The sequence below is a fragment of the Salvelinus fontinalis genome, chromosome 25 (assembly GCF_029448725.1).
Source record: "Salvelinus fontinalis isolate EN_2023a chromosome 25, ASM2944872v1, whole genome shotgun sequence".
NCBI lineage: Eukaryota > Metazoa > Chordata > Actinopteri > Salmoniformes > Salmonidae > Salvelinus > Salvelinus fontinalis.
The window spans coordinates 35,473,412-35,489,727 of NC_074689.1; the positions used below are offsets into that span (position 1 = coordinate 35,473,412).

General features: G+C 47.7%; 1 protein-coding gene across 1 annotated transcript in view; it reads right to left on the minus strand.

Moving 5' to 3' along the window:
- LOC129823233 (relaxin receptor 2-like) overlaps positions 1-13,638 on the minus strand; it is a 133,196-nt gene extending 119,558 nt beyond the window's left edge. The window contains exons 1-3 of the mRNA XM_055882116.1: positions 13,493-13,638; positions 9,164-9,247; positions 8,316-8,421 (exon numbers count right to left, since the gene is read on the minus strand). Of these exons, the coding sequence (XP_055738091.1) occupies positions 8,316-8,421; positions 9,164-9,247; positions 13,493-13,634 (332 nt within the window). The 5' untranslated portion in view covers positions 13,635-13,638. The remainder of the gene's footprint in view (positions 1-8,315; positions 8,422-9,163; positions 9,248-13,492) is intronic.
- Between the last annotated feature and the right edge of the window lie 2,678 nt (positions 13,639-16,316).

A 16,316-nucleotide genomic window follows, 5' to 3' on the forward strand; every position in this document is an offset into this window, starting at 1 on the left:
TAAACCATGTGCTCTCTCTTGGCAGGAAGAGGAGAGAGGAGAAGAGAGAATTAACAGTGAACGAGGGGAAGCCACTGATAAATGAGAATAATACACCAAGTCTCTGCTTCATCCTTTCTTTTGACTAATAACTCAAACACGCGCACGCGCACGCGCACGCGCACGCACACGCACACGCACACGCACACGCACACGCACACGCACACAGGCGATGTGACTTAGACAGCATGTTTTTTCTAATATTATTATTATTGATCTACACAAAACACACAGTACCAGTCAAAGGTTTGGACAAACCTACTCATTCAAGGCTTTTTCTTTACTTTTTACTATTTTCTACATTGTAGAATAATAGTGAAGACATCAAAACTATGAAATAACACATATGGAATCATGTAGTAACCAAACAAATATTTTATATTTGAGATTCTTCATAGTAGCCACCCTTGATGACAGCTTTACACACTCTTTGCATTCTCTCAACCAGCTTCATGAAGTAGTCACCTGGAATGTATTTCAGTTAACAGGTGTACCTTGTTAAAAACGAATTTGTGGAATTTCTTTCCTTCTTAATGCGTTTGAGCCAAACAGTTGTGTTATGACATGGTAGGGGTGGTATTACAGAAGATAGCCCTATTTGGTAAAAGACCAAGTCCATACTATGGTAAGGACAGCTCAAATAAGCAAAGAGAAATGACAGTCCATCATTACTTTAAGACATGAAGGTCAGTCAATGCAGAAAATGTCAAGAACACTGAAGTTTCTTCAAGCTCAGTTGCAAAAACCATCAAGAGCTATAATGAAACTGGCTCTCATGAGGACCGCCACAGGAATGGAAGACCCAGAGTTACCTCTGCTGCACAGGATAAATTCATTAGAGTTAACTGCACCTCAGATTGCAGCCCAAATAAATGCTTCACAGAGTTCAAGTAACAGACACATCTCAACATCAACTGTTCAGAGGAGACTGCGTGAATCAGGCCTTCATGGTCGAATTGCTGCAAAGAAACCACTACTAAAGGACACCAATAAGAAGAAGAGACTTGTTTGGGCCAAGAAACACAAGCAATGAACATTAGACCGGTGGAAATCTGTCCTTTGGTCTGATGAGACCAAATGTGAGATTTTTGGTTCCAACAGCCGTGTCCGTGTAAGACGCAGAGTAGGTGAACGGATGATCTTCGCATGTGTGGTTCCCACCGTGAAGCATGGAGGAGGAGGTGTGATGGTGCGTTGCTGGTGACACTGTCAGTGAAATATTTACAATTCAAGGCACACTTAATCAGCATGGCCAACACAGGATTCTGCAGCGATATGCCATCCCATCTGGTTTGCTCTTAGTGGGACTATCATTTGTTTTTCAGTAGGACAATGACCCAACACACCTCCAGGCTGTGTAAGGGCTATTTGACCAAGAAGGAGAATGAAGTAGTGCTGCATCAGAGGACCTGGACTCCACAATCACCCGACCTCAAACCAATTGAGATGGTTGGACCACCGAGTGATGAAAAAGCAGCCAACGAGTGCTCAGCATATGTGGGAACTCCTTCAAGACTGTTGGAAAAGCATTCCAGGTGAAGCTGGCTGAGAGAATGCCAAGAGTGTGTAAAGCTGTCATCAAGGCAACGGGTGGCTACTTTGAAGAATCTCAAATATAAAATATATTTAGATGTGTTTAACACTTTTCTGGTTACTACATGATTCCATATGCGTTATTTAATAGTTTTGATATCTTCACTATTCTACAATATACAAAAATTGTTCAAAAAAAATACTAATAAACTTGAGTAGGTGAGTTGGTGTTCAAGCTTTTGAATGGTGCTGTAAGTCTTCCAGGCCCTGGGTAACTCTAGTCCTCCAGGCCCTGGGTAACTCTAGTCCTCCAGGCCCTGGGTAACTGTAGTCCTCCAGGCCCTGGGTAACTCTAGTCCCATGCCCTGGGTACCTCTAGTCCTCCAGGCCCTGGGTAACTCTAGTCCTCCAGGTCCTGGGTACCTCTAGTCCTCCAGGTCATGGGTAACTCTAGTCCTCCAGGCCCTGGGTAACTGTAGTCCTCCAGGCCCTGGGTAATTCTAGTCCCATGCCCTGGGTAACTCTAGTCCTCCAGGCCCTGAGTAACTCTAGTCCTCCAGGCCCTGGGTACCTCTAGTCCTCCAGGCCCTGGGTAACTCTAGTCATCCAAGCCCTGGTTAACTCTAGTCCTGCAGGCCAGGCCCTGGCTAACTCTAGTCCTCCAGGCCCTGGGTACCTCTAGTCCTCCAGGCCCTGGGTAACTCTAGTGATCCAAGCCCTGGTTAACTCTAGTCCTGCAGGCCAGGCCCTGGCTAACTCTAGTCCTCCAGGCCCTGGTTAACTCTAGTCCTGCAGGCCAGGCCCTGGGTAACTCTAGTCCTCCAGCTCCTGGGTAACTCTAGTCCTACAGGCCCTGGCTGACTCTAGTCCTCCAGGCCCTGGGTAACTCTAGTCCTCCAGGCCCTGGGTAACTCTAGTCCTCCAGGCCCTGGGTAACTCTAGTCCTTCAGGTCCTGGGTAACTCTAGTCCTCCAGGCCCTGGGTAACTCTTGTCCTGCAGGCCAGGCCCTGGGAAACTCTAGTCCTCCAGACCCTGGCTATCTCTAGTCCTCCAGGCCCTGGGTAACTCTAGTCCTCCAGGCCTTGGGTAACTCTAGTCCTCCAGGCCCTGGGTAACTCTAGTCCTCCAGCTCCTGGGTAACTCTAGTCCTCCAGCTCCTGGGTAACTCTAGTCCTCCAGGCCCTGGGTAACTGTAGTCCTCCAGGCCCTGGGTAACTCTAGTCCTCCAGGCCCTGGGTAACTCTAGTCCTCCAGGCCCTGGGTAACTCTAGTCCTCCAGCTCCTGGGTAACTCTAGTCCTCCAGGCCCTGGGTAACTCTAGTCCTCCAGGCCCTGGGTAGCTCTAGTCCTCCAAGCCCTGGGTAATTCTAGTCACATGCCCTGGGTAACTCTAGTCCTCCAGGCCCTGGGTCTCTCTAGTCCTCCAGGCACTGGCTAACTCTAGTCCTCCAGCTCCTGGGTAACTCTAGTCCTCCAGGCCCTGGGTAACTCTAGTCCTCCAGGCCCTGGGTAACTCTAGTCCTCCAGGCCCTGGGTAACTCTAGTCCTCCAGGCCCTGGGTAACTCTAGTCCTCCAGGCCCTGGGTAACTCTAGTCCTCCAGGACAGGCCCTGGGTAACTCTAGTCCTCCAGGCCCTGGGTAACTCTAGTCCTCCAGCTCCTGGGTAACTCTAGTCCTCCAGCTCCTGGGTAACTCTAGTCCTCCAGGCCCTGGGTAACTCTAGTCCTCCAGGCCCTGGGTAACTCTAGTCATCCAAGCCCTGGGTAACTCTAGTCCTCCAGGCCCAGGGTAGCTCTAGTCCTCCAGGCCCTGGGTAACTCATGTCCTCCAGGCCCTGGGTAACTCTAGTCCTCCAGGCCTTGGGTAACTCTAGTCCTCCAGGCCCTGGCTAACTCTAGTCCTCCAGGCCCTGGGTAACTCTAGTCCTCCAGGCCCTGGGTAACTCAGGTCCTCCAGGCCCTGGGTAACTCTAGTCCTCCAGGCCCTGGGTACCTCTAGTCCTCCAGGCCCTGGGTAACTCTAGTCCTCCAGGCCCTGGGTAACTCTAGTCCTCCAGGCCCTGGGTAACTCTAGTCCTCCAGCTCCTGGGTAACTCTAGTCTTCCAAGCCCTGGGTAACTCTAGTCCTCCAGGCCCTGGCTAACTCTAGTCCTCCAGGCCCTGGGTAACTCTAGTACTCCAAGCCCTGGGTAACTCTAGTCCTCCAGGCCCTGGGAAACTCTAGTCCTCCAGGACAGGCCCTGCGTAACTCTAGTCCTCCAGGCCCTGGGTAACTCTAGTCATCCAAGCCCTGGTTAACTCTAGTCCTCCAGGCCCTGGGTAACTCTAGTCCTCCAGGCCCTGGTTAACTCTAGTCCTCCAGGCCCTGGGTAACTCTAGTCCTCCAGGCCCTGGGTAACTCTAGTCCTACAGGCCCTGGCTGTCTCTAGTCCTCCAGGCCCTGGGTAACTCTAGTCCTCCAGCTCCTGGGTAATTCTAGTCCCATGTCCTGGGTAACTCTAGTCCTCCAGGCCCTGGCTAACTCATGTCCTCCAGGCCCTGGGTAACTCTAGTCCTCCAGGCCCTGGCTAACTCTAGTCCTCCAGGCCCTGGGTAACTCTAGTCCTCCAGGCCCTGGGTAGCTCTAGTCCTCCAGGCCCTGGTTAACTCTAGTCCTCCAGGCCCTGGGTAACTCTAGTCCTCCAGGCCCTGGGTAACTCTAGTCCTACAGGCCCTGGCTGACTCTAGTCCTCCAGGCCCTGGGTAACTCTAGTCCTCCAGCTCCTGGGTAATTCCAGTCCCATGCCCTAGGTAACTCTAGTCCTCCAGGCCCTGGCTAACTCTAGTCCTCCAGGCCCTGGGTAACTCTAGTCCTCCAGGCCCTGGCTAACTCTAGTCCTCCAGGCCCTGGCTAACTCTAGTCCTCCAGGCCCTGGGTAACGCTAGTCCTCCAGGCCCTGGGTAGCTCTAGTCCTCCAGGCCCTGAGTAACTCTAATCCTCCAGGCCCTGAGTAACTCTAGTCCTCCAGGCCCTGGGTAACTCTAGTCCTCCAGGCCCTGGGTAACTCTAGTCCTCCAGGCCCTGGGTAACTCTAGTCCTCCAGGCCCTGGGTAACTCTAGTCCTCCAGGCCCTGGGTAACTCTAGTCCTCCAGGCCCTGGGTAACTCTAGTCCTCCAGACCCTGGGTAACTCTAGTCCTCCAGGCACTGGGTAACTCTAGTCCTCCAGGCCCTGGGTAACTCTAGTCCTCCAGGCCCTGGGTAACTCTAGTCTTCCAGGCCCTGGGTAACTCTAGTCCTCCAGCTCCTGGGTAACTCTAGTCCTCCAGGCCCTGGGTAACTCTAGTCCTCCAGGCCCTGGGTAACTCTAGTCCTCCAGGCCATGGGTAACTCTAGTCCTCCAGACCCTGGGTAACTCTAGTCATCCAAGCCCTGGTTAACTCTAGTCCTCCAGGCCCTGGGTAACTCTAGTCCTCCAGGCCCTGGGTAGCTCTAGTCCTCCAGGCCCTGGGTAACTCTAGTCCTCCAGGCCCTGGGTAACTCTAGTCCTCCAGGCCCTGGGTAACTCTAGTCCTACAGGCCCTGGCTGACTCTAGTCCTCCAGGCCCTGGGTAACTCTAGTCCTCCAGCTCCTGGGTAATTCTAGTCCCATGCCCTAGGTAACTCTAGTCCTCCAGGCCCTGGCTAACTCTAGTCCTCCAGGCCCTGGGTAACTCTAGTCCTCCAGGCCCTGGGTAACTCTAGTCCTCCAGGCCCTGGGTAACTCTAGTCCTCCAGGCCCTGGCTATCTCTAGTCCTCCAGGCCCTGGGTAACTCTAGTCTTCCAGGCCCTGGGTAACTCTAGTCCTCCAGCTCCTGGGTAACTCTAGTCCTCCAGGCCCTGGCTAACTCTAGTCCTCCAGGCCCTGGGTAACTCTAGTCCTCCAGGCCCTGGGTAACTCTAGTCCTCCAGGCCCTGGGTAACTCTAGTCCTCCTGGCCCTGGGTAACTCTAGTCCTCCAAGCCCTGGGTAATTCTAGTCCTCCAGGCCCTGGGTAACTCTAGTCCTCCAGCTCCTGGGTAACTCTAGTCCTCCAGGCCCTGGGTAACTCTAGTCCTCCAGGCCCTGGTTAACTCTAGTCCTCCAGGCCCTTGGTAACGCTAGTCCTCCAGGCCCTGGGTAGCTCTAGTCCTCCAGGCCCTGAGTAACTCTATTTCTCCAGGCCCTGGGTAGCTCTAGTCCTCCAGGCCCTGAGTAACTCTAGTCCTCCAGGCCCTGGGTAACTCTAGTCCTCCAGGCCCTGGGTAACTCTAGTCCTCCAAGCCCTGGATAACTCTAGTCCTCCAGGCCCTGGGTAACTCTAGTCCTACAGGCCCTGGGTAACTCTAGTCCTCCAGGCCTTGGGTATCTCTCGCCAGCAGCGTACCACTCTGCATCCCACTGCTGGCTTGCTTCTGCAGCCTAGCAGGGTTGGTCCTGGTTGGTCCCTGGATGGGAGACCAGATGCTGCTGGAGTGGTGTTGGAGGGCCTATAGGAGGTCTTATAAGATATCCCAATGCCCCAGGGCAGTGATTGGGGACATTTCCCTATGTAGGGTGCTGTCTTTCAGATGGGACTTTAAATGGGTGTCCTGACTCCCTGGGGTCACTAAAGATCCCATGCCCCTTATCGTAAGAGTAGGGGTGTTAACGCCGGTGTCCTGGCTAAATGTACAATCTGGCCCTCATATGGTCACCTATTCATACCGAGCTTACAATTGGCTCATTCCTCCTCTCCCCGTTAACTATTCCCCAGGTCATTACTGTAATTGAGAATGTGTTCTCAGTCAACTTACTGGGTAAAATACAAAAAAACTCCAGGCCCTGGATAACTCTAGTCCCCTGGGCAACGCTGTCTACAGTCTTTCATCGCCACTCCATTTTATTTATCGATTCATCAGATGGATTCTGTCCCTTTAGAACCAATCAATGGCTTTGCATTATACTTGTGATTTCGATTTTATTCTCTCTTGGAAAGTTAAAGAAACTGAATTTAGCAGACACCACTGGCCAGTTTCACGGATACATAATCGACAAATGATTGATTATAATGTAGCCTGTAAAGGACTAAAAAAACATTTTCCCGGATCAAACCAAACACATCTCTAGGTCTCCGGGACTGTAACGAAACCTCGCCACCACAAACACAGACACAAATTCTGTACATACACAAGCAAAGGCCACATGGTTGCAAAAGCATACACACACACTCTTAAAACTTCTGGGTTGTTAGGTTGACCCTGCTGCTGGGTTGTTAGGTTGACCCTGCTGCTGGGTTGTTAGGTTGACCCTGCTGCTGGGTTGTTAGGTTGACCCTGCTGCTGGGTTGTTAGGTTGACCCTGCTGCTGGGTTGTTAGGTTGACCCTGCTGCTGGGTTGTTAGGTTGACCCTGCTGCTGGGTTGCAGGCATTGGGTCACTTAGTTGGGCTGTTTTCTTTAAAAACTGCTATGTTATTGATGCTGGTTTATTGATGCTGGGTTATTGATGCTGGTTTATTGATGCAGGTTTATTGATGCTGGGTTATTGATGCTGGTTTATTGATGCTGGGTTATTGATGCTGGGGTACTGAGATAATGACCCATCAGGTCAGATCAGAAGTTTAGCAGGAGTCTGGCTTTTCAGATAGTTATTTTTAACCACTCGTTAGAATAAATGTTATTCCTGTTCATGTGTTCTGTTATATAGTTATCACATGTTAAGGTTAAGGCACATTGACATTTTTAAAGCTTCACTAATGCAGTACTGAGGTGTATGAGTTCCCTAAAAGTCTATGTAAAATCCTATTGTTGTCACGTCCTGATCTGTTTCACTTGTGCTTGTCTCCATCCCCCTCCAGGTATCGCCCATCTTCCCCATTATCCCCTGTGTATTCATACCTGTATTGTCTGTCTGTCTGATGCCAGTTCATCTCATTTGTTCAAGCGTTTGATCTCAGCTCCTGTTTTTCCCAAGTCTCAATTTTTCTCGTCCTCCTGGTTTTTGACCTTTGCCTGTCCTGACCCTGTACCCGCCCGCCTGACCACTGCCTGACCCTGACCCCTGACCCTGACCCTGACCCCTGACCCCTGAGCCTGCCGGCCGTCCTGTACCTTTGCTCCACCTCTGGATTATGGCCCTGCCTGCCTTGACCTGTTGTTTGCCTGCCCCTGTGGTTATAATAAACATTGTTACTTCACACAGTCTGCACTTGGGCCTTACCTTGATTCCTGATAATTGCTGGGATTCAATAAGGCTGTATATGTTATTGTAATATGTAATAAATAATATTAATAGTATAGAAGAATATGTAAAATATTTTTTTTTGTGGGGAAACATTATATCCTGCACTTTGTAAACATGATGAATAAGAATGGAATTTACTCTCACGGGTGGCCAATTAGCTCTGTCTGAAAGCCACGCCCCTAATAAACCATACCTCCAGAGAATAGATTAAGGATTATATTCAAAAAGACCCAGCTGCTAGGTCAACCCAGCATGAGAGTAAAACATACCCAACTGATGGTTAAATTAACCCATGTTTGGGTATTCCCAACAACCCGAGTATGTAGGCTATTCACGCAAAACAACTGGCTGGGTAAAAATTACCCAGCGGGTGTTATGTCCAATCCTTAACCAGCGCTGGGTTACCACATAACCCAAATTGGGAGTGCTCTCTCTCTCACACACACACATACCCACACACCGCAGACAAACACACACCGCAGACAAACACACACACACACACACCGAGAGAGGTACTTACAGCCAGGTGACATTGGTGGAGACTTGAGGAACGTCATGTAGGTTGACTTCCACACACTCCAGTTCTGTCTTGATACAGTCGCAATGCTCTGGGTACTGCTGCAAGACTACACACACACACACAGTTAATACAGCACCACACACACACACACACACTGATGCACAAACTGACACACAAACACACACACACTGACACACAAACACACAAACTGACACACAAACACACAAACTGACACACAAACTGACACACAAACACACACACTGACACACAAACACACAAACTGACACACAAACACACAAACTGACACACAAACTGACACACAAACACACACACACTGACACACAAACTGACACACAAACACACACACTGACACACAAACTGACACACAAACACACACACTGACACACAAACACACAAACTGACACACAAACACACACACTGACACACAAACACACAAACTAACACACAAACTCACACTGACACAAGCACAAACACACACACTGACACACAAACACACACACTGACACACAAACACACACACTGACACACAAACACACAAACTGACACACCAGCACACACACTGACACACAAACACACAAACTGACACACAAACACACACACTGACACACAAACACACACACTGACAGACAAACTAACACACAAACACACACACTGACACACAAACACACACACTGACACACAAACACACAAACTGACACACAAACACAAACACTGACACAAGCATACACACTGACACACAAACACACACACTGACACACAAACAAACAAATTAACACACAAACACACACATGTTTTACACAAACACTGACACAAGCATACACACTGACAGCAGTCTTCTGGTGGTGGAAGGCCCTGTGGGTCGACCTTTCTGACGGTTCGATCAAAGATGTCCGCCCATCCGCTGTTGTCCCCTACAGACACAAGGTAACATTATAGTCATAGTTGGAGCTAGCGTTACACATTGACAGTGTCCGGATTAGTGCTGTGGCGGTCACGAAATTTCATCAGCGATTGTCAAGCAAATCACTGTCGCTCTCACGGTAATTAACCGTTCATTAACTTAAACACATTTAACATCTTCTGGCTTCCGCACAAGCAGACCTTTTGGAACATCCACGTAATATATTTAACCTTTATTTAACTAGGCAAGTCAGTTAAGAACAAATTCTTATTTTCAATGATGGCCTACAGGGGGAGAATGACAGATTTGTACCTTGTCAGCTCAGGGATTCGATTTTGCCACCTTTCGGTTACTAGTCCAACTCTCTAACCACTAGGCTACCTGCCGCCCCATAGGATGCACCTTCACAATAAATTTCATTATTTATTTCATTTTAGACAGGTCTAAAGAAGCAACATATGAAGAAAATGTAGTCCATTTCAGAAGAAAATAATAGCATACTCTGAGTTGTCCTTATGTTAGGTCCTGATCTGGCTATGCCATATGGCTGTGGGCTACACTAATTCATTTAGCAGACAAGATTTGGCATTACTTTATGGTATGAAGAATACAATTGAACAAACCTGAATTAAAAAAACGATTTGAGAAAGTGAGCACATGTGTGAGAGGTTAACAAAGAAACAGGTCCTCCTATGGTCCTCCTTAATGTAGAGTTATTCCTCCTTAATGCAGGTCCTCCTTAATGTAGAGTTATTAATGTAACATTAGTTGTTCTCCAAACTAATATGTTTAGATTTAATACATTGTAAGGCTGCATGATGAGACTCTGGAAAGGCATGAGCTCTGCTTTATGGTTATTTTTTTGCGCAGGCTGTACACACTTCATCATTCTCTCGTTCACAATTTGACAAGCACTTGATAATTGCCTCGGATTTCACGACGGGATCCCCTTTGTGTGGCCGTAATACACCCTAAGAAAATCCAATGCCTTTTGCGGCCAGTGGTCGCTGTTCCCTTCTCCCTGGGTGCTGTGGCCGTTCTTCCCTTCTCCCTGGGTGCTGTGGCCGTTCCTCCCTTCTCCCTGGGTGCTGTGGCCGTTCTTCCCTTCTCCCTAGGTGCTGTGGCCGTTCTTCCCGTCTCCCTGGGTGCTGTGGCCGTTCCTCCCTTCTCCCTGGGTGCTGTGGCCGTTCCTCCCTTCTCCCTGGGTGCTGTGGCCGTTCTTCCCGTCTCCCTGGGTGCTGTGGCCGTTCTTCCCGTCTCCCTGGGTGCTGTGGCCGTTCCTCCCTTCTCCCTGGGTGCTGTGGCCGTTCTTCCCTTCTCCCTGGGTGCTGTGGCCGTTCTTCCCTTCTCCCTGGATGCTGTGGCCGTTCTTCCCTTCTCCCTGGATGCTGTGGCCGTTCTTCCCGTCTCCCTGGGTGCTGTGGCCGTTCTTCCCGTCTCCCTGGGTGCTGTGCGCTCCGAAGCACCTCTCACTCACATGGCTCTACATCACGTGACCGGGTCTTTCTCACAGGCTACAAGTGAAGACAGACACATCGGCGGACGCAACTGCGCGTGTCCTTATCCAATTCCGATTCTGCATATTGAAGATATTGGAAGTACTGTCCACATTTACCAACAAGATGAGTAGCTCTAATGAACAGCCAAATCACTAGTATGTCAATCTACTATCCCCCATAGTACAACAGTCGACCTATTCTATTCTGTGAGAGAAATAAATATCCCAAACAGTCTGGGACAGTTACTATGGGATGCGATAGATCCCAAACTAATACAACCACTAGCAATGTGGCTGATAGATCCCAAACTAATACAACCACTAGCAATGTGGCTGATAGATCCCAAACTAATACAACCACTAGCAATGTGGCTGATAGATCCCAAACTAATACAACCACTAGCAATGTGGCTGATAGATCCCAAACTAATACAACCACTAGCAATGTGGCTGATAGATCCCAAACTAATACAACCACTAGCAATGTGGCTGATAGATCCCAAACTAATACAACCACTAGCAATGTGGCTGATAGATCCCAAACTAATACAACCACTAGCAATGTGGCTGATAGATCCCAAACTAATACAACCACTAGCAATGTGGCTGATAGATGCCAAACTAATACAACCACTAGCAATGTGGCTGATAGATCCCAAACTAATACAACCACTAGCAATGTGGCTGATAGATCCCAATCTAATACAACCACTAGCAATGTGGCTGATAGATCCCAAACTAATACAACCACTAGCAATGTGGCTGATAGATCCCAATCTAATACAACCACTAGCAATGTGGCTGATAGATCCCAATCTAATACAACCACTAGCAATGTGGCTGATAGATCCCAAACTAATACAACCACTAGCAATGTGGCTGATAGATCCCAAACTAATACAACCACTAGCAATGTGGCTGATAGATCCCAAACTAATACAACCACTAGCAATGTGGCTGATAGATCCCAAACTAATACAACCACTAGCAATGTGGCTGATAGATCCCAAACTAATACAACCACTAGCAATGTGGCTGATAGATCCCAAACTAATACAACCACTAGCAATGTGGCTGATAGATCCCAAACTAATACAACCACTAGCAATGTGGCTGATAGATCCCAATCTAATACAGCCACTAGCAATGTGGCTGATAGATCCCAAACTAATACAACCACTAGCAATGTGGCTGATAGATCCCAATCTAATACAACCACTAGCAATGTGGCTGATAGATCCCAAACTAATACAGCCACTAGCAATGTGGCTGAAGCAACAGATCAGAACGTTTAGCTTAAAATGTTGATAAACTAACAGGCTATTTCTTCACATTATATATTAGACTATTTCTTCACATTATAAGCACAGCGATGCGCACATGGCAGTAGGCTATAAGTGTGAATGTTCCATTAGCACTAAACACCATTATCAAAAGTGACCACAAACGTAATGATGCAGGTAATGCTTTTATAATAAAGGTGCATTTTGTTATGGTGAAAATGATCTTCCCCAAACTTGAAACTCACACCCTGCTTATGTATGCCAGTTAGGCTCTACACCCCATGTAGAGCGAATTAGTGTGCTTAATTTTAAGAAGATATTTGGCCACTTTAGTTGTGATGCAAACCTTATGGGTCTATGGACTAGGATACATGATGTTTCAAAAAGTCGCAAAAAAAAGGCAGGACACTTTTCCCCGTGGTTCATTTTCATCCCGGTAGACTATACTCCTGTTGTAAAGAGAAACAATGTACTTAACATTTGGAAAGTTGAAAAATAAATATAGTAGGCCTAGCCTATAGAAAGCTTATCCTCCTATTTTTAGTAGAGGCCATCACTCTGTTTTCTCGCACAATTGCAGAGCCTATAGAAATGTTGCGCAACCTGAACTCGTGGGCTCCCATGAAGTGTTTGATCAGATTTTCCATTACATTTTGCTTTGATGTCAGAGTGATTCGAGGACCAATAGAGTGCTGAGTACCAGGCAGTTAGCAACGTTTGGTAGGATACTAATGACCATCAGCAGCATCAGAGCACGGAGAAGCCTGATTATCCTGCCTTCATGACTCGTGACTGAAGGTGTGTCGGTAATAGGGTCACCTCAACAGACCTAGTCCGGATACACATACGTGCATCCTAAATAGTAGACTAAGCAAAAATGTTTTTCGTTTTATAGTATGTGAAATGTAACAACATGTAGTAGGATACTTCTGCTTTTCATCCAGAATATTCTGCACACGTTAAAGTCACCTTTCCAGATACCTGGAAGTCTATTGACAAACAAAACCCATGGTTTGGTACCGTCTACATCAGGGTTGGTCTGGAGATCTACCAGTCCAGACCTAACACGGCTGATTCCGTTAGTTAAAGAGCAACTAAATCAAAATAAACAACTTCTATGGTTCAAATGAGACATGAAATTAAATGAGTCAGAAACATTTATTCTAGTGTCAAATGAAATACAAAGTATAAATAATAAATAGGATAATTTTGGTCATTAAGTCTCGTCCAAAACGGACATTTGCGAAGGGTACGTGACACACGCACGCACGCACGCACGCAGGCACGCACACACACACACACACGCACACGCACGCGCACGCGCACACACACGCACACGCACACGCACGCGCACGCGCACACGCACACACACACACACACACACACACACACACACACACACACACATACACACACACACACACACACACACACACACACACACACACACACACACTCTGTCTCCCTCTCTCACCACAGTTTTCCTCGTCCGCTCCATTGGGGCAGTCTCTGTGTCCATCACACTGCAGAGCCTGGTGCAGACACACCGTCACGTTACCACAGGGGAATTTCCCCAGAGGACAACTGCTCTCTACTGACGTTCTGCTGGACACCATCGCTGCAGCTGGAGGAGAGAGGGAGGGGGTGGGTGGGGGGGGGGGGGGCATTATAAGGATATGTAAATATACGGTAACGATTTACTTTGACTTCATAGCCATTAGACATCTATAAATATTTTCGTTATCGTGTTATGATAACAGGTCCCGACCACATCGTTAAAGGTGCACTAAATATATCCAAATAGAAGAGAATTTCACGTCACGCTGCGTTAAGAGCTCATATTTTAGGTAACTCAATAGACGCGTAATTACAATGGCAGCGTAGTGTCATCGTTACGGCTGCTCTCAAAGAGTGCGCTTCTGCCGTACCACTGTTAGTGAACATGACAAAAAAGGTATAACAGATACAAACATGAAATGAAAGAAAGAAAATCGGAAGAAAAAAAAAACATTTTGATAAAGGGAAGAAATTAACAGCTGTGATGAACTAAAAACTAACTCCCGATTTCAAAGACTATTGTATCCATATTACCAGATAAGGGAGTCCTTTTTAATTTCCCTTTGTGTATTCCATTCAACAGCAATAGCTATAGATGACCTATTACAACAACAAAAACAGCTAAATGTTACCTCATAATAATAGTGAAAAACCTCTAAAGTAGTGCTTTTTTACTATCATCAGTCTCATGGGGATCAAGCTCCAGAACATTCTGTAACTGCCTGGAGATTAGAAGATTTGAGCTGTATAACACACACACACACACACACACACACACACACACACACACACACACACACACACACACACACACACACACACACACACACACACACACACACACACACACACACACACACACACACACACACACACAACTCCCCCCACTCACATCTCCCGGCAGGAGAACAGTCTGATCCTGCCACTCTACTGACTAACGAGGGAGGGTTAGGGGGGAGAGAGGAGGGAGGGATGGATGGATGAAGAGGAGAGGGAGGGAGGAGGTAGGGAGGGAAGAAAGGAGAGGAGGGTGGGAAAGAGTGAAGGAGGGAGGGAAGGACGGAAGGAAGGGGGAAGGGAGGAAATAAAAAGGGAGGGAAAGAAGGAAGGAGAGAGAAAAATAGGGAATAAAGGAGGGAGGGAGGGATAAGAAAGGAATGAACAAGAAAGGAAGGGATAGAATGAGGGAAGGAAGGGAGAATGAAGAGGAGAGGAAGTGAGGTAGGGAGAGAGGGAGGGAGGGAAAGAGTGAAGGAGGGAGGGGGGAGGGGGGAAGAATGAAGAGGAGAGGAGAAGAGAAGAGAGGAGAGGAGAGGCTGGTAGAAGGAGAAGAAGAGAAGAGAAGAGAAGAGAAGAGAAGAGAGGAGAGGAGAGGAGAAGAGAAGAGAGGAGAAAAGAGGAGAAGAGAGGAGAAGAGAAGAGAAGAGAAGAGATGAGAGGAGAGGAGAGGAGAGGAGAGGAGAGGAGAGGAGAGGAGAGGAGAGGAGAGGAGAGGAGAGGAGAGGAGAGGAGAGGAGAGGAGAGGAGAGGAGAGGAGAGGAGAGGAGAGGGAGAACAGTACAGAAGAGAACCTTCCCAACAGTTTATTTTCTTCTGGTCAAGACCAGTATATAGGGCATCTAGTTTCATACCAGTACGTAGGGGATCTCGTTTCAGACCAGTACGTAGGGGATCTAGTTTCAGACCAGTACGTAGGGGATCTAGTTTCAGACCAGTACGTAGGGGATCTAGTTTCAGACCAGTACGTAGGGAATCTAGTTTCAGACCAGTATGTAGGGAATCTAGTTTCAGGCCAGTACGTAGGGAATCTAGTTTCAGACCAGTATGTAGGGAATCTAGTTTCAGACCAGTTTGTAGGGGATCTAGTTTCAGACCAGTATGTAGAGGATCTAGTTTCAGACCAGTATGTAGAGGATCTAGTTTCAGACCAGTATGTAGAGGATCTAGTTTCAGACCAGTATGTAGGGGATCTAGTTTCAGACCAGTATGTAGAGGATCTAGTTTCAGACCAGTATGTAGGGAATCTAGTTTCAGACCAGTATGTAGAGGGATCTAGTTTCAGACCAGTATGTAGAGGATCTAGTTTCAGACCAGTATGTAGGGGATCTAGTTTCAGACCAGTATGTAGGGGGATCTAGTTTCAGACCAGTATATAGGGGATCTACTTTCAGACCAGTATGTAAGGGGGTCTAGTTTCAGACCAGTATGTAGGGGATCTAGTTTCAGACCAGTATGTAGGGGATCTAGTTTCAGACCAGTACGTAGGGGATCTAGTTTCAGACCAGTATGTAGGGGATCTAGTTTCAGACCAGTATGTAGGGGATCTAGTTTCAGACCAGTATGTCGGGGATCTAGTTTCAGACCAGTATGTAGGGAGATCTAGTTTCAGGCCTTTCTTTTACAGCTGTTACATTAGGTTAGCTTGCAACAGACCCTGACTCAGTCCTTCTCAGCGTTGTGAGGTGTCATTTGTACCTCCCTAGTCAACGAGCTCTCTGTATTCAATTCAAGGGGCTTTATCGGTATGGGAAACACAAAATTAACAGTAAACATTACACTCATGGAAGTTCCAAAGGAATCATGACATTACAAATGTCATATTATGAATATATAGAGTGTTGTAATGATGTGCAAATAGATAATGTACAAAAGGGAAAATAAATAAACATAAATATGGGTTGTATTCACAATGGTGTTTGTTCTTCACTGGTTGCCCTTTTCTTGTGGCAACAGGTCACAAA